Source organism: Pelophylax lessonae (genome assembly GCF_965119305.1).
Source record: "Pelophylax lessonae genome assembly, chromosome: 4".
NCBI lineage: Eukaryota > Metazoa > Chordata > Amphibia > Anura > Ranidae > Pelophylax > Pelophylax lessonae.
Genome location: NC_138771.1, coordinates 631,965,448 through 631,984,253, shown reverse-complemented (window position 1 = coordinate 631,984,253; position 18,806 = coordinate 631,965,448). Strand labels below are relative to the sequence as shown.

Here is an 18,806-nt window from a genome sequence, read left to right as displayed (position 1 = left end):
TTGAAAGGCAATCATCTCTCCTTTTTTTAGCTTTTTCCTGCTAAATATTGATGGCATGTCACGCCGGTTTGGCCTAACAGTACCATACCCATCTGTTTTGTTTAGGAGCAAAACCTCATAAAGTTCCGGAGAGGTGTAAAAATTGTGCGTTGTCACGCAATATCCCTGGTTCAGCAGTGGGTCCAGCAGTGAAAGGACAGAGGATGTGGCCATCCCATAGCCGCTGTACTTGGGATTGAACTTTGTACCTTTCCCGGTGTAAATTATAGCATTCCATATATATCCTGTGGACGACTCACAGAGCATATAAAATTTGATCCCGAACCGCGCTCTTTTGGATGCAATAAATTGTATCCAGCTCAGGCGTCCCTTGTAGGCCATCAGACTTTGGTCCACACTGACATCCCTGTCTGGCACATAGGTCCGCTGGAAGTTGGTGACAATCATTTGGCACACCTCCCAGATTTTTTTGAGTTTGGGCGCAGGATGCGTGGCATCATCAAACTCTTCGTTGTTGGCGAAATGCTAATTTTTCATGATCAGTGAAAAACGGTATTCGGACATCACTGTGCCAAAAAATGGAGTGGCCAGTATCTTATTGGTGGTCCAATACCATTTCTGGAGCGGTTTCCCCACCACCCCCTGAAGGATGATGAGTCCCAGAAACTTCCAGATGTCCTCTTTACTGACCGGTTCCCATTTTCTGGATCGGGAAAATATGGCACTCAGCGTAGCGGATTGCTGCTCATGGTAGCGGTTGGTTTCAGTGACTATTTTTAGAATTACCTCCTCAGTTAGAAATAACTTCAGGTACGCCAGAGGGTTGTCACTCTCCACATCAACCTTCATCCCAGGAGATCCAGTGAATCGGAATCTCGGGGGCGCTGCCTGGTCCGCATCGCTGTTTAGAGGGCACCAAGTGCGCACATCACTTAGGTCAGGTGCGGAATCATCTGCGTCACTTTCTGGATCTGTGTCGGTGTCAGAGTCAGATGACAAATCTCCCCACGACTCACTGTCACTCTGTTCTGCGAGCAGCTCCATGTCGCTGTCGCAGTCGCTCATCTCATCCAAAAGCGCATATGTAGGACAGCGCTTTTTTGATGCCATTTTCAAATTATTTTATTTGTCACAAATGACAATGGCAAGGGGAACTGAAAGGGCACTGTGTCTTTTACCAAAGTGATACAGTGTAATCCTCTCAGATTACACTGTATCACCTCCTTTTTATATGTTTGTGTTGGTGCAACATTTGAATTTCCCTCCCTAGTTCCGCTCCCATGCAGCATTGCTGCTGCAGAGAACGGAACCAAGAAGTCCTCATACCGACAGACAATCGGCGGGGATCTCGGCTGGCGTTCACAGCAATGGGGAGATCATCGCTGGATCGCCAGGAGAAGGTAAGAGACACCGCTGCTCGCTGTGCACATCCACCCCGAGCGTGACTCAGGGATACCGATAATAGCAGGAAAAATTTACCCCGAGTCACGCTCGGGGTTACCGCTAAGCAGGTTAATGATGCTGTGCGGCCTGGAGTCCCCGCGACCAAGCAAAAGGGGAATCACCATTCATAGGGAATTTCCCTTTCCCTAAGAAGATCAAGTAGGGGCTTCAAATTTTTCCGTTGTTGCAGAGTGATCGGTGAAAGGTCTTGAAACAATTTCATTTCTGAACCTTGATGGAGGATTCGGTTTCTTTGGCGGGCTTTGAAGAGAATTTCTTCTTTGGTTCTGAAGTTTTTCAATACAGCATATTATGTCTCTCTTGGGTGAAGGGCTCTGTGTATACACTCTATTTCGATTAAGGTATCATGTGGCCTTTCTAGGAGATCATTGAATAGGGCAGTGACAACATGACGTAGTGCACTTGGTTCCACTGATTCCGGCATGCCTCGCACTCTTATGTTATGGTGTCTGCCTCTATTGTCTAGATCCTCAAGGTGCCTGTGAATATTGGGTATGCGTATCAGGGTTTTGTCTCATCTCCTGAATGGAAGTGTCATGGCGTGCCGTGGATTCTTCTACTGCATCCATCCTGTTTGCAATATTGAATATTTTGCAATTGAATGTCTCTTTTAAGATCAACAATAGCTGCATATAAGGAATCTTTGATGTCTCCAGCAACTGCCTTTAGATCTTCTAAGCTGGGGGCTGTGCGTGTAGTTACTGGGGGAGTTGAAGAAAGAACTTGTGCATATGAAGGACCTGTGCTATGTGAGTCTGGTTGCTTTGTTTCACCAGCAGGTGGAGCTGCAGCTTCCATATCTCTTGATTGAGCTTTAAACAGGTCTGAAATATTGTGATTTGGTTGTGATATACCACCGTGGGGGGATCTGGAGCGTGTTGCAGAAGAGCTGCGGTCAGATTTGCCCATGTTAATATTTGTGCTGCCCTGTGTAGAATAAATGTGTAACCCTTTTGCACCCGAGAATGCAGTTTAGGCAGCCATCTGAGTTTTAAAGTTCGTAGTTTAGGAATTAGTTATTTGCAGGGGTTTAAGGGTATATTCTGATGTAAGTTTTGCAGGCTGTGTTCTTTTTCTGTGTCCTGGTGGAAATGTTGGAAGTGCTGTGATTTGATACAGACTGCACGTGGGGGCAATATGGCAGTCAGTGCTTTGCTGCCCAGGTATGTAAGTTGCGCCTCTATGTTCTGGGGGAGGTCAGGGTATTTCAGCCAGGGTGTAGAGGGTTGTACTTGCTTATCCCCTTTAAAAAAGTTCACCGCCGCTTACCGGTATGCCGGGTGTCCGGTCGCGGTCTCCCGCAGGAAAGACCGTGGCTTCGGCCGTCTAGTAGGCCTCAAATTCGGATTGCGGGTAGAACGATCTTTTTTTTTTTCAACGTTGTCCCGGTTCGTGCAGCGGGTCCCGGGGGATGTCCCTCTTAATGTTGGAGACGATTGGGAGTCTTTTAAAGGTGGATGGATGTGGATTTTATTTTGTTTTCGTCGGAGCTCCCTTCCAGAGCGTCCGTCTCCCACGACTTCCGGTCACGCCCCCTTCGTTCCACTTCATGATTGTGTCCCACTTGTTGTTGATTCTTCACAAAAAATTACAGTTTTATATCTTTATGTTTGAAGCCTGAAATGTGGCAAAAGGTCGAAAAGTTCAAGGGGGCCGAATACTTTCGCAAGGCACTGTATGTCACTGATCATTTATTGATAATGCATTTCATTTATATTGTATTTTTGACTATGTATAATTGCATGTCATATTTACTTAGTGCTGCACTTATTATTTACCCAATGCCTAACAAATGAACAGCCTATGGTCTGTAAACAGCAGAAATACGCTTAAAGTTACTTAACTTATTAGAAATAGTGTGTTCGTGATCTCTGATGACAACGAGGACTCAGGTTCTTAAACAGTTGCTGGGGAATCAAGTGAAAGCATCTTGGTTGCAGGGGTCTTTGGTGTTCACTGCGTCATGGAGTCCTCCTTGTCTCATTTGCCTGACAACCTTTTATATAAAAGGTTTGTTTACCTTAACTACCGAACAACAGAGAAAAACAGCTTACCTTAACGACAAGCTATTTCCTATTAGAGAGGTGTTCTCAAATTCTACCTCAAAGTGGCACTCTGGTCTTTTTGACCAGGTTACTTGTTTACTGTATCTATAGAGACAATAGACTGTTTAAACTGTCAACTGAATACAACAATGGTATCTAAGTTCCCATTGTATCCAACAGCATTTGTTTGACAAGTATCAAACACAACCTGATTTTGTGTGTCTGTGAACATGTAATGTTATGTCTGATTAATATAAAAAAACACATTGTTTATCAAATGCAACACATTGTGGATACCAGAAAAACCGGCCATGAGGAAGTGTCATAGTATGGATTACTCATGAATGATTTGAGGCCCTTGTTTGCTTAAAAAAACTTTAATCTGGACCTAAAACATTTTTCCCGGTCTGAGAAGGGCATTCAGGCGGGATGGGCTGTTGAGGCTTGAGAGAGGAGGGAGGCGGTATGTCCCATTGATGTGGCAGTTTCCTATAGTCTGCCAGAGATTGGAGGATGTACTTGTGACCCTGATGGGGGATTTGAAGTGTGGCAGGGAAAAGCCATTTTTAGATAATTTTCTTGCGTCTTATAGCTTCTGTGATGGAAGAAAATTGTCTCCATCTTGCTAGTGTTGCCACTGAGAGATCTGCATAGATAGAGATGTGGGAGAAGGGCTCAGGAAGTTTATCTGCCTTTCAAGCTGCTGCCATAGCTCTGGCCTTAACGTGAAAGAAATGGATCCTCACCAGAATGCCCCAAGGTATTGTGTCAGGAAGTGAGCTTGGTTTGGCAATTCTGTGCGTTCTATCAATGACTAGGTCTCAAGGGTGTTCCATCGGAAGCAAGGTCTTCAGCAGTTGGAGAAGAGATTGTTTCAGGCATGCCTCTGAATTTGAGATTGTTTCTCCTGGACCTATCTTCCAAATCTGCTATTTTATTTTTCAGCCACTGGATGTCAGTGTTGTGCTCCTGATAGCAATCCACTAAGTCATTATGTGCAGATACAGTATCCCTTAGTTTAATTTCAACACTTTCAACTCTCTCCTCTATCCGATCCACTTTTGCTTGTAAAGTAGTGATATTTTTACAACACTCCACTTGTAGGTCCTGTTTCAGGGACATAAGCATAACTTTTAATGTGTGCTCAGTAGCTGGTTGATCAGTGGCAGGAAAAGAGGATAGAGTGTCATGTGAATCCCGACCCATATCACAGATCTCTGTAGAAGAGCTATATTTTTTACTTACATGCCTCTTAGATTGTGGTGAGGCAAAGGGGGAAGAAGCAGGTCTTTTGTTAGTTTGCTTTTCTTCCTGATCCATGTCCTGGATCGTTAAGTCTGTTGGGCTGGAAAGAGGCTGTGACTCTGCAGCATGGAGAGGCATTGCTGAGCTGCAGCCGGCGCCATCTTGAAAGTATTTTCTGCCGGCCTAAGGGAAAAAGTCTGTGAGCTTTTATGGTTGGTGAGAGCTGGAGGAGTGACAGGAGAGGGCTCCTCTTGTCATCTCTGCTCCAGGCACTGTTGGGCGCTCTGATGTGTGGGCTGTATGTGTTGTATACCCGCTGTAGACACTAGCCTCCGCTGGAGCTCTGCAGTTATGCGGCCATCAGCGTGAGTGGCCAGACCACGCCCATAATGTTCTAAATTTTTGTGGCATCCAGATATTGTTATATAACTGTGTCTTACTTAATATGTTCTCCATTTTGACCCACCTTTTTTCACTTTTCATGTTTGTCCATTTGCCATTTGTGCTATTAATACTGCGTTTTAGTATCTTTAGGTCTGGTGCTGCTAACCTCCCCCTTTTTTTTCTCTACTTAATAATGCAAACTTTATTCTTGGTTTCTTATTTTGCCAGATATATTTGGAAATCATTTTCTTTAACATTTTAAAAAAATACTTGAGGTAATGCTATTGGAATCATTTGAAATTTTTAAAGAATTTTTGGGAGAAATCAAATTTTTACCATATTAATCCTGCCCATCCAGGAAAGGTAGAGTGTTGATATTCTCCTAATTTTGGTTTTAATCTCATTAAGGAGTGGTATATAATTGGCTTGATACATCTTCCCCATAGATGATGTTAATTTTATTCCAAGATATTTCATTTCATTTTTCCTCCATGTAAATGGAACCTCATTTTGTAAAGCCCCCTCCTCCTTTTTTTATTTAGGCCTACATTCTGAATTTTTGATTTAGTTGGGTTAATTTCCAAATTCGATAGTTCCCCATATTTTTTCAGCTCTTTTATTAGGTTTGGGAGTGTTGTTCTGGGGTTTGAAATGTAAAACAGAATGTCATCCATGTATGCTGCCACCTTATGTTCCTCTTCTCCCATTTTCACCCCTCCAATATCCAGATTATTTCAGAGTCACTAACAAAGGCTCCAATGAAAGTACATACAGGAGGGGCGAGAGCAGATATCCTTTTCTTGTTCCATTGAACATCTCAGAGTATGGTGACATACTTCCATTTTCCTTAACAGATGCTGTACGGTGGTTATATAGATTTTTGACCCATCGGACCATTTTTGGACCTACTTCTAAATTTTCTATAGTATCTAGCATAAATCCCCAGTCCACCCTATCAAATGCTTTTTCAGCATCTATCGATAGAAATAAAGCTAGGGATTTCTGCTTTTCTCTTTTTGCAGCTCTAAATATTGTTCTTATCCTATTATCTTTACTTTCCCACCCAGGTATAAACCCTGTTTGATCCGTGTAGATCCACTCCGGCATCAACACTTTTAATCTTGTTGCTAACACTTTTGCGTATATTTTTGTGTCTGCATTTAATAGTGCTATTTGTCTATAGCTAGAACATAATGTTGAGTCTTTCCCCTCCTTAGTTATGAATGTTATATGTGTCAGTACGACTCCCTCCTCATTTCCTCCCCTTCCCCTAATTTATTCAAGTACTCACACATTTTTGGTATTAATTGTTCTTTACATTTTTTATAATATCTTATTGTAAATCCATTATGTCCTGGGCTCTTTCCAGTTGGTGTATTATTTATTGCTATTTTGATCTCTTCTTGTGTTATTGGATCTTCTAAAGCTTGCAGTTTACCTATTGGAACTTTTGGTAGTCTTGCTTCCTTGATATATTCCTGTGTTTTTTGTTTCCTTTCTCTTTTGGCTTCTCTAGTCTCTCTTTGTCTCACCGAGTAGAGGCTGCTTTATTAGCTATGGAAGTCTTTTGCAATTTCAATTGTTGAATAAACCATCTCTCCTTTATTATTTTTTATCTTTTCTATATAATTTAATGCTTTTTTATTTCTTAGGGGTTTTGCAAGGTATTTTCCTGGTTTATTACACCAGTTATACCTGCCTTTTGCCACTCTATTTAAGACCTTTCTTGTTTGTTGTTCCATTAAATCTTTTAATTGGTCTCTTTTCATTATTAATGACTGTTGTAATTCAAGATCTTTTTTCTTTTTATGAATCTGTTCCAGCTCATATATTTCTTTTATAAATGTTTCCATTTATCTTGCTTTTTCTTTCTTTTTACTTGCTGCTATAGAGATCAAAGCTCCTCTAATATAGGCTTCATGAGCTTCCAATATTGTGGCTTTTGAGACCTCATGGGACTCATTTAACCCAAAATATTGTACTATTTACTTTTTTTTTTTTCAGTTTCTATATCCTGTATCAGTTCCTCGTTCAACCTCCACATGCATCCTCTGTCTTGTGTTCCTGTAAGACTTATCCACATGTGGCCATGAAACAGCTTTTGATTCAATTGTCCAATTACTTTTGGTCCCTTGTAGAAGGGGGGGGGGGTCGCTATAACTGTATATACAGTTTACTTGGAACCCAAAGTTTAATAAGTTCCATGTGTTTTTTTCTTTAGACAGACTTCATGACACCTCTGGACAGTACTGTGTTGAACAGCCTGCAAGAACTGAATTACAAGAAGGGAAGTCTGTCACCATCCCGTGCCAATTTGCATTTCCAGAATCAGAGAACAATATTGAGTCTGCAAATATCATTGTGAGAGCATCTGATCAACCATACTGTGAAGGGGATAATAAGATAATTTATAACTCCAACTCAGGACTGCTCTCTCCCAAGTATCAGGAAAGGCTAAATGTGACATTTGATCTAAGACACCGAAAGGCCTCAATAACCATAAACAATGTAACGAAGGAGGACGCTATGCGTTACTGCTGCTCCATAGTACTGAGGTTTTCCAATGGGGTCATCCGGAAATGTCAAGTTGTAATCAGCACGTGGCTTATAGTAAAAGGTAAGCCGAGGCTCAAAATTCAACTTTCTCAACATAAATGATACCTAAAATGTTTTCTTATTTATTACTAGAGTCATACAGGCTAATAAAAACGTGCAAAATGCCCAATGGGAAATGTCTGTGTTGTATCTCCATTCATAGTATCTGTTGACAGGTAACTGTAATGGACGATGGAATATGCTTAGTGATAACATTTCCAACCATATTCTTTTTAAGGTCGATTCTTGACAAAGTGACATAGCCCAACCTCCGGACATGTATACTTATCAAACCACGGAATTCGCACTGCTGGACCCTGATAAACAGAGTAGAACTTTGGGGAATGGGGGAGTATGTGATCTGCCTTATGTAACAGTTCTAAAGCTTGAGCAGCCAATCACAAGGCATTAAAACTGTCATGAGAGGGTGTCACAACATCACCCCCTTCCTAAATTCAAACTCCAGTCAACATGGAAGCATAGACTGGCGAGTATGCTGCAGTGGGGAGGTGGTAAAGAAGCATGTCTTTACCTGGCAAGAATGCAGAGAGAGGGAGAAAAGACTGTTCCTCTGCAGACTTCTAAGAGTGTTTATGCCATTGCTTGGCAACTGGAGATTACCATCCTGTGCTGCCTCATCTCCTTGCCCCTTTTGAAATCATCCACAGCTGCTCTCAGACTGAAAATAAAGCCAGGAGAGCAGTGCAGTGCACTGCATATACTAGACAGGAAAAAACCCAAGGGAGAGCCAAATTGCAGAGCTTTTATAATACCACACCTGTACAATATCCATGCTGTTTAAGCATTATTTTCCCCTGGCCCAGGACATACGGCACCCAGTTTTTAGGAAGGTTTACTTCCAACGTCCTGGAGAGGCTGAACCTGGAGTGTTGGTTCGGCAGGGGGGAATATACTTGCAGCAAACCAAGTACTTACCAACTGCAATCAACAGGTGGCCTGGAGCATCACCAAAAAAAGAAGAACACTTTAGTTGGGGGAGGGGCTGTCTTTTATTATGCTAGGAAGAGGTGATCCTGTGGGCTCCAGAGAAGGTGTTAACATATGGCGTGTTGACATGAGGTGGGCCAGGAAAGCCATTTGTGTACATTTGACAAGTGATCGCTGTGATTGGTCATAGCAATCACATGGTACAAGGGCTAGCCCGGCACAAGAAGTTGACAGATTGCGCCTGAGCTCCTCGCATCCCATGTTGCCATGTGGAAGAGGTACTGCAGTCACAAAGAGTAAGTGTAACCCCATCATCTGCTGCCACCAATGTATAAGGGCTAATGTTGTACAGGCCTTAGAGTTACATTAGCAGAGATGTTCAAATCTCAGGATTGGATGGACAGAAATACATCCTTTGGCAGGTAAACCAGCTCCAATACATTCATCCATATATTAGGCTTTTTGTCAGGAGTTCAGCTTCAAAAACATAAAACAGATGTTGAGGGTATTGTTCCATAGTTTTGTCTATAATATTTTATTTTATATCAGATAGAAATGAACCCGCTCTGGAGACAATACCGGTGATCTTTGCTGCTCCTGGAGAAAATGTGACACTTCTGGGTCACTTCACAAGTAACAACATAGCATCTGTAAGTAACGTCACCTGTCATGTAAGGAGGACCATGGACGCTGGTATTAGATGTGACCGCGGCACAAATATCGGAGAGTGCACTTATAAGAATAATGCTTTATCTTTCCAACTCAACCAAGTTACCAGATGGAATCAAGCCTTTTATTGCTGGCAAGTGGAAACTTCTGATAATAATGAAGAGAAAAACAAGTATTACTATCTTGGACCGCGACTTCGTATCATAGGTGGGTGCTAGTTTTTTATGTCTGACAAATAGCCGTGTTTAGTCAAAAACCTCTAAAATCTGCATAGCTCTCTTCAAACAATTATTGCAATCTTATATAAGCTTTACCAGGTCAAAGTGGAACTTAAAGCTGTATTAAATTTCAGCTCACCAATTCTTACATGTGGTGGCTATATTAGTTTTCTTTTTTAGTTGTTTATTTTCACCTGCTAATTCAGCCAGTAAGTTTGGTATTTTTTAACTTCCTTTACAGGTCAACCTGTCCATACAAAGTATCAGTTTGCATTTACAGTAATCATTTACTACTAACAGGGGTAATTACACAAATCAGGTTTTTTTTATATATGTAAAACCTTTATCCCATAAAGAAAAAATAACTGCTGTAACAACTGAAAATGTGTTAGTTGGATTTCAGCTTCAATTAGTAAAGTATAGCAAAGCTCCAGGCTCCAGAGATCCTACGGTGTCCTCACCCAAAACAATATTTTAGTCGACTATCGGGTGCTGCTGCTGCCTTGCGGCATCACAACCGGTTTCCTACTGCACATGCATAAAGCGCGCTGCGTTTTGTAAATGGGTCGGCTGGGGGGGAAGGAGGAGGGGGGCTAAACTTCATGGGCTAAAACTTTCGTATGCTGCCGAAAACTCCAACTCGCCAAAATCTCCAACCAGGTCACGTCCGATGACTGTACAGCAGCAATAATTGGTGATTTTGATGAGTTGCTGTTTTCACAGAACACCGGATAAGTAGGAAAAATATTGTCGCCTTCTTGGAGGCAGTCATGTTTTTGGTTAGTAGCGGGTGGACTAACAATGTCCACTCATTATATTGTGTATCATAGTGATTAGGCTGCCGGTCGTCTGTGAAAACAGCAACTCATCGAAATCTCCAATTATTACTGCTGTACAGTCACCAGAAGTGACATGGTTGGAGATTTTGGTGAGTTGGAGTTTTCAGCAGAACACTGCCTCAGTTTGCTTCTTTGCAGGAACTTTGAGTTCCCGCATTATCATGGACTCTGACCTCTGAATTCCAATGAATCACTTACTGTCTGGGGAATCTAGCCCACAGTCCTCTCATTGCAAGCTTGGTATTCTACCACCTACACCAATGTTAAGCCTGCTTAAGCTAAACACACTCTCCCTAACTTTTATCTAATCCACTGTGTGTAGGGTGAGATAGGAGTTAGTTAGGCAGGAAAAGTGTGGTCAACCTAAGCGTACTTGACGGTGGCTTACCTGGTAGAATACCAGGCCTGCAATTGCAAGATTGTGGGTTCAATTCCCTTGGCCAGCGGGTGATTTATAATTGGAATTCTATGGTTAATAATACATTGCTGGCAGGGAGAAATATTTTTGCTTTTTACTTTTTGTTAAGATCAGCTAGTGCAGTGTATACCACAAAGATATAAATACATATATATATATATATATATATATAGGCACTTCAGTTTATATCAGTTTATGTCAGTATTGCTGAAAAAAAAAAAACGGTGTGGGGTTCTCTCCCAGTCCATACCAGGCCCCTTGGGTCTGGTATGGATTTTAAGGGGAACCAAATGAAAAAAAAACAGCGTGGGGATCCCCCTAAAATCCATACCAGACCCTTATCCAAGCACACAGCCTGGCTGTCCCCCTCCTGAAACATACCATACCACATGCCCTCAACATGGGGGGGGCTCTACCCCCCACCCCAAAGCACCTTGCCCCCATGTAGATGGAGACAGGGGTCTCTTCCCGACAACCATGGGCTGTGGTTGTGGGGGTCTGCAGGGGAGGCTTATCAGAATCTGGAAGCCACCTTTAACAAGAGAGCCCCCAGATCCCACCCCCCCATGTGAGTGGATATCGGGTACATCGTGCCCCTACCCAATCACCAAAAAAGTGTACAAAAAAATAAAGACAAAAGCCAGTTTTGGAAAAGTCCTTTATTATAAAATAATAAAACAGTGTCCCCCCGATGATCAGTCGCCCGCCTCCCGAAAAAAAAAAAAAGAAGCTCCTGCTTCTATGGAAGATTCCTGCGCTCTGAGCTGTTTTGATTTTGACAGCTCTTTTATAGGGATCAGACGTCACAAGCCGCCCCACAATGCACTGCTCAGGTTCAGTGAATAAATTACTGATGTCATGTAATTTATTCACTGCACCTGAGCAGTGCATTGTGGGGTGGCTTGTGACCTCTGATCCTTATAAAAGAGCTGTCAAAATCAAAACAGCTCAGAGAGCGGGAAGCGTCCGTAGAAGCAGGAGCTTCTTTTTTTTTTTTTTTTGCTATTTTTATGATCATCGGGGGACACTATTTTTTTAATAAAGGACTTTTCCAAAACTGGCTTTTGTATTTATTTTTTCGTACACTTTTTTGGTGAATGGGTAGGGGTAGGATGTACCCGATATCCATTCACTTGTAGGGGGCAGGATCTGGGGCCCCCTTGTTAAAGGGGGCTTCCAGATTCCAATTTCCCCCCCCCCTCAATGTGAATAGATATTGGGTACATTATAGCCGAGCCCCCCCTGCCCCAAAGCACCCACCCCCCCCATGTTGAGGGCATGTGGCCTGGTATGGTTCAGGAGGGGGGGTGATCACTCGCCCCCACCCCCATCCTGACCAGCCATGCTGTGTGCTCGGATAAGGCTCTGGTATGGATTTTGGGGGGGACCCTACGCCTTTTTTTCATTTTTTTATCTGTATTGCTGGGAGCCAACAATACATTACAGCCGCAAGCAAGTTTAAATTAAAATTTTTCCTTTAGAAATGTCAGTATTGCTGCAAAAGGCTGCATACATCGCACAAATGCACTACTTTACGGGCACATTAAAAGGGCCCCCCAGGTATGATATTTAAAGAAATTTTTCATTTTTATTGTTTCACTTTAAACATTATTAAAATCACTTTTCCTTTAAGAATGATTGTTTAAAAAAAATTTAAACAATTTTGATTTTTCATGTTCGTGTCCCCATAGACTTAAATGGGGTTTGCATGTTCGCTAGAACATTTCCCCTGTTCGAGATGTTCTGGTGTGAACAGAACAGGGGGGTGTTCGGCCCATCACTACCAGGTACTGCTACTCAATCCCCTCAAAAGGTGTCAAATGTGGGAGCAGAGGGGGGAGGAGGCAGACAAGCAAAGATTCGCCCTTTGGGTGGAGCTCCACTTTGAGTTCAACTAAATCTGACCCCCCACCAGACTGACAATGCTGCTGTCCAAGGGTTGTCCATATGTTCAGGATTCTTTCCAGAACAAACTGCACTCCTATGATCCATTGATGAAGTACAGCCAAAAAACCTTTGGCCATACTTCTTTTTTAAAGTGACATTAAAGGAAGATTTTTTTTTTTCTCAACCACTTCAATACCGGGCACTTTCAACCACCCCCTTCCTGCCTAGGCCAACTTTCAGCTTTCAGTGCTGTCACACTTTGAATGACATTTGCATGGCCATGCTACACTGTACCCATATGAAATGTTTAGCATTTTTTTCACACAAATAGAGCTTTCTTTTGGGGGTATTTATTCACCACTAGGTTTTTTATTTTTTGCGTTACAAATGAAAAATTATAAAAAATGTTGAAAAAAATGCATTTTTCTTAGTTTCTGTTATAACGTTTTGCAAATAAGTAATTTCTTTCATACATTTTGACCAAAATATATACTGCTACATTTCTTGGGTAAAAATAACCCAAATAAGTGTATATTATTTGGTCTTTGTGAACGTTATATAGAGTCCACAAGCTATGGTACCAGTCATTGAAAATTGATCACGCCTAATAACACCTGATGTACTGATGGCCTATCTCATTTCTTGAGGCCCTAACATGCCAACACAGTACAAATACCCCCCAAATCACCCCTTTTTGGAAAGAATACAGTGCAAGGTATTTAGTAAGAGGCATGGCGAGTCTTTTAAAGTTGTAATTTTTTCCCACAATTCTTTGGAAAATTAAGATATTTATTTTTCACCACAAAAATGTCATATTAATAAGTTATTTCTCATACACTGCATAGGGAAACTTGCAACTTCACCCCAAAACACATTCTGCTACTTCTCCTGAGTATGGTTATGCCAATTATTGCTCTTGCTCTGACGTTTGCGGTGATACCTCACATGTGTGGTGTGATCGCCGTTTACATATGCATACTGGACCAGCGTCTGCGTTTTCCTTTGCACGTGAGAACCTGGGGGGGGGGTGCTTTAAATTTTTTATTTATTTTTTGGTGGGACACTGGTAAACTGACAGATGTTTTTATGCACTTGTACACTATGACATGACTATGACGTTGATCGTTCACCGGCAGACACTGACAGATGTTGATGTTGCAATGGAATACTATTGCAGATGTTTTGAACACTGGTACAGATGTTGATGGGACGCGTACACTGTGACAAATGTTTTGTGCACTGGTACAGATGTTGATGGGACGCGTACACTGTGACAAATGTTTTGTGCACTGGTACAGATGTTGATGGAACACGTACAATGTGACAAATGTTTTGTGCACTGGTACAGATGTTGATTTTTCAAAAGTTTACTGGTGCGCTTCTCTAAATCATCCAAACAATGTGTACAGCAAACTATCAGAATAAAGTAAATAAACAAGTTAAATATTACTTAATAGAATCGTGACAATACAAAGAACAGTATTATAAATGGTAAGAAACAGATGCATGAATATAGTCCTTCAGAAAATTGGTTCATCAGTGACAGACAAACGATTCAATCCAACTGATTTATCAGTATATAGATAGAGAATATATCAGCGCACAGTCAAAAAAATCTTAAAATTAAACAGCAGCTGAACACTCAGGTTCAAAATACAAAACCAGCATAAAATCACAGCAAGAAAATAGTGCAGCGCTCATGAGTCACATTATGAAACATATGTGACTATAAAACATCCTAAAACAGGTAAAATAAATAAATTATAATATAAAGTCCATGCATAAGCCCATGAGTGAGGAATGTGGATGATGTTAATTCCTGGGATGATGACACAGGTGCTCTTCATTGAATCAATGCCCACCACCACATAAAATGGCCTCTCACCTTAAGTAAGAAGAGAACAAACCAAGCAATCCTCCCTCCAACAGGAGCACAGGCACCGCTACTTTAGGACTACCCAGCTGACCTCCAAAGCTCCTTCCATATATCAGGTCATGGGGAAGATAAAAAGCGGGCAGACCATAGAATAATACTGTTTAACTATTTTATTAAAATGATAAGTAAAAATGGCCTCTTACTGTGTAGTAGAGCATTCAAAGCTCTCAGAAATTTCCACCACGTATGATGTTATAACAGCCCACCACTCCACTTAACATAACGCACACTGTGGAACAGAGGGCTTTGGCTCCTTCTATATTCACACACAATAGATACAGCCCATTGGCTAGGGACTTTGACTGTTACCTCAAGGAAGGAGCACGCCCTAAGGAATCTCCCACTCAAGGTGCCCATTGCGACAAAGTGACTATTTTTTAGTTCAGTCACAGACCAGCCTCATAAAAGAAAAAAGAAAACTAGGAGAGGTAAACGAGGAGGGCAAATTACCAAGGACAAACAAAAAAAGAAAAGAAAAAAGGCCCTCGAGAGGTTTTTTTGTTGATCTCTGGAGAGTTTGTAGTTGTGTTTTGCCTCCGTCCCTTAGAGTTTGGTGTGGGGTATGGGTTGGTTTCTCAGGCCATAAGGTGGGACTTTTACGGGCAAGTGAAGGATACACAGTTGTATAAAATTATAATGGCAATTTATTGTGGATACACTTGTATATACAATAAAGATATTTTAAAAGACATTAGTGGTGATGTTTGGTGTTTGGGTTACAGACCCAAGGTGCATGGAAAAATGCTAAGTTTGGAAAAAGAGTTTCCGTGACAATGGTGCAGTATGTGTGACTTTTATTTTTGATGAAAAGGACTCTGTTTCTCCAGGCTGGGTTGCTTGGATGCGTCACAGAGAATTCATCAAAAATGTTGACCCGACGCGTTTCGGCTAACAGAGTAGCCTTTGTCAAGGGTTTAATGTCACCAAGTCTGTAGAAATAGTGACATATATATCAGAATTTTCATTTTCATAATTTTCATATAGTGGGTTATATAATGACGGTATAGGAAATACATACATTTTGACCTGTTTTTGGTGATGCTTATTCAAAGCGATGCATACTAGCTCATTATGTCTTTCTCTTGCAGGTTGTAAAAAAAAAAAAAAAAAATTTTTAACGAGTTTACAACCTCTTTAAGGTAGATTACAATATAATAACTTCTCTTAGATTGTGTCTTACATTAAACATCCAGGACTGTGCAGCAGTAATTTATATGTAAAGAGAGCTGCGGCTCCTTTAACACAATAGCATACACCCCGTGGCCAGCCCCTATTTAAACCCGATTCATTGTCCCAATCATGTAACTTGACAAGGGGGCAAACCCGAAACTTGTCAGAACAACAAGTGATGACAGTGACCTCCTCCTGCCACTTTTTTTTCCACCCGTGCTCCGCCAGCGGCTTAAGCCTCGCTCCAGATGGCCACTCACCGAGGGTCTGACGTCTCGCTCTACCTGTTCTCCCGCTGTGTACATAGCCTCTGGTCAGCTTCATCAGCTCCCTCAGCAGCTCCACTCATTGGTAAATCTCCTGCCTTCCTTCCACCTGGCAGAATGTGATCCTCCTCCCCTTTCCGTGACACACCAGGATTTCATCTGTAATGGGTCCACCTGCACCCCGACTGGGTACCTCCATTGACGGATGCTCCTAGTGCTTCCCGATGGCTCCAAGCACTCCAACAGACGCCGTAACCACTTCAGACCCCACGAACCGCCACAGATTGGTTAGGGTCTCGCTGTCTCCTACTCACCCTGGCTCTACGACAAGGCTCCAGGTTCCCGTGGGTGAACCTCTCTTTCCCCAGAGAGGGCAGCAGGAACAAGCTCTACACAAGCTCTTACAAGAGCTTAGTGATTATTCAAGGGAGTATGGAAGACCATAGCAATCCCTTGTAGCATATTCCCCCAATAAGAGACAGAACTCTAGATTGAGGGTGAACTAACTCTCTTTATTGAACAAGAAACATACTTATATACATTTTTCCCCCACAAGGTTACCGCCCAAGTGGACCCTATGGAGAAACTGGACATGACATTCACAATCCAATACACTCAGTCATTCCCATACAAAGTACACAATCACTCCCCCCTAACCTAAACTAATTATCTAGCCATCTGGACAGAACAATGTGTGTGTGTCTCACATTGAAGCTGGAATACACATTATTTAGGAATTACAGATTTCATGGCAATGGGAATAAATCTTCATATTTCTATATGAAGATATTGCTGACAAATATGATTGTCCCATCTGAAGCAATTCAAACCATTAATTATCTGTTTTTCACTTCCAGTGACGGTGAATACCGTCAAACCTTCCTATTGCTATTTCCACAGCTTGGAGAAGATTACGTCCACCTGCACCCCAACACCGTCCTGGCTGGTCGTGTTACACTGGCAGCACACCAGTGGGCAGTGCCACTGATAAGGCAGTACAGCCAGCCCTTCTGTACTGGGCCCAGGCCCCATCAGTTCAAAAGGGGGGCCCAGGCACCTGTTGAGCAGGAGGTCCGGCTGAACTGCCTTATTGCAGACACTGATCCTCTTCTGCCTTCCCCTGCAGCACTGCCGGCTTCTCCTCCTCTTTCCCCCTAGAGCTGCACTGCAGGGGGATTGGTTCTAGAACATGCACCCCTTCCATCTGCTGTCCGGGCCCTCTGTGTGCCCCTTTCCCCCGCAGCACTGCCAGCTTCATTCCTCTCCTCTCCCGCTGGCAGCTGTTGGCGGCACACATGGAGGATGTTTCAAGATAGAGAGTGGGAAAAGGGCCGGTAGGTTTGTAATTTACTGGCCCATTCCTTTCCTGAATGAACACAGTGAGTGATTGGTACCAATCACTCCTGTGTCCATTAATCGCCGAAGCATAGTAAACCATGTTTACTATGCTTCAGCTTGTGAATGAGCAGGAAGCCTCAGAGCACTTCCTATTCATTCATCTGTGCAGATGAGGCTACAGAGAAAGACTCATGAATTTATGTCCTCAGTCACTTTTGGATGGGGGAAGGGGGCCCTGTCAAGTAGGCTGTACGAGGCCCCTTGGTTTCTAACAGCAGCCCTGCCAGAGGGGATCCATCCTGTGAGTTTTTACCCATCAGGTTTTAACAGTGCGGGTCAAGGGAGTTTGTGCATGGTGTATCACTGTCCTGCATCAAGGATGCATGAATTAATTATGGAATTGTCCCCAAATAAACTTTTTATTGTTTGACTATTTACACAGTGTTATCCACATTCAATATTGTTCTATATCATCGTTTACTATCCAGTGGGTCAGCGCTCTCTTGGGGTCATTGTTGGTGTAACTGTATGCGTCAACACCTTTCCTGGTGCATTATTTCCACACAGCTGCTCTATGACCCCCGGGTGGCTTTTGTTTAATATTATGAAGGGAGCGCAGGTCCTGTTTTCCTAGCACCGGACCTTTTTGCTTTTTACATTGCTTCCTCACAATTAACACACCCCTCTTAGCAGACATTTATGATCTCAAATTATAGAGATCTCAGTCGCTAAGTGTACCTCCAAAGGATTGAGCAACAAGAGGAAGGCTCATCCCGATCCACTCTTAGCAGTATGGTAATCCAAGAGTATCAAGCACATGGAATAGCAGACTTGTGATCTCTCCCAACATATGCAGAAGGAGGAAGACTTATACAAGCAAATCAAAAGTCAGTCACAACCACCCAAAAAATAGTACTCTTTACCCTCAAAAAGTTGTCAGGGTCATTGTCTTATTGCTGCATTGAGATTAGGGGACCTTCCACTTATAAACTGTAGAAATGTATGGAGTTTATGACAGCTTTAATCGAGGCAGCACACTAAATTGCTCATTGTGCCAAACAATGCTGACATCCTCCAGAACTTGGATGACTGTCACAAACTTCTCTATGATCATCAGTGTGTCAATTGGAACCTGGCAGGCTGGCAAAAGTCCAGTAGAGATGTACCGAACGGTTCGCCGGCGAACGGTTCCCGGCGAACTTCGAACGTTCGCGTTCGCCGCTGCGGGCGAACATATGCGATGTTCGGTCCGCCTCCTATACATCATCATTGAGGCAAACTTTGACCCTGAACATCACAGTCAGCAGACACATTCCAGGCCAATCAGCATACCTCCCTCCCACACCCTCCCACCTCCTATAAATAAGCAAGGGCAGCATCCATT

At 42.5% G+C, this 18,806-nt stretch overlaps 1 protein-coding gene across 1 annotated transcript in view; it reads left to right on the top strand.

The window, feature by feature from the left end:
• Positions 1 to 4,963: 4,963 nt before the first annotated feature.
• LOC309552864 (uncharacterized protein) overlaps positions 4,964 to 18,806 on the top strand; it is a gene marked incomplete at both ends in the record, with an annotated part of 124,000 nt that continues 110,157 nt past the window's right edge. Inside the window, 3 exons of the mRNA XM_082253775.1 lie at positions 4,964 to 4,970; positions 7,360 to 7,755; positions 9,231 to 9,557. Coding sequence (XP_082109901.1) covers positions 4,964 to 4,970; positions 7,360 to 7,755; positions 9,231 to 9,557 — 730 coding nt within the window. The remainder of the gene's footprint in view (positions 4,971 to 7,359; positions 7,756 to 9,230; positions 9,558 to 18,806) is intronic.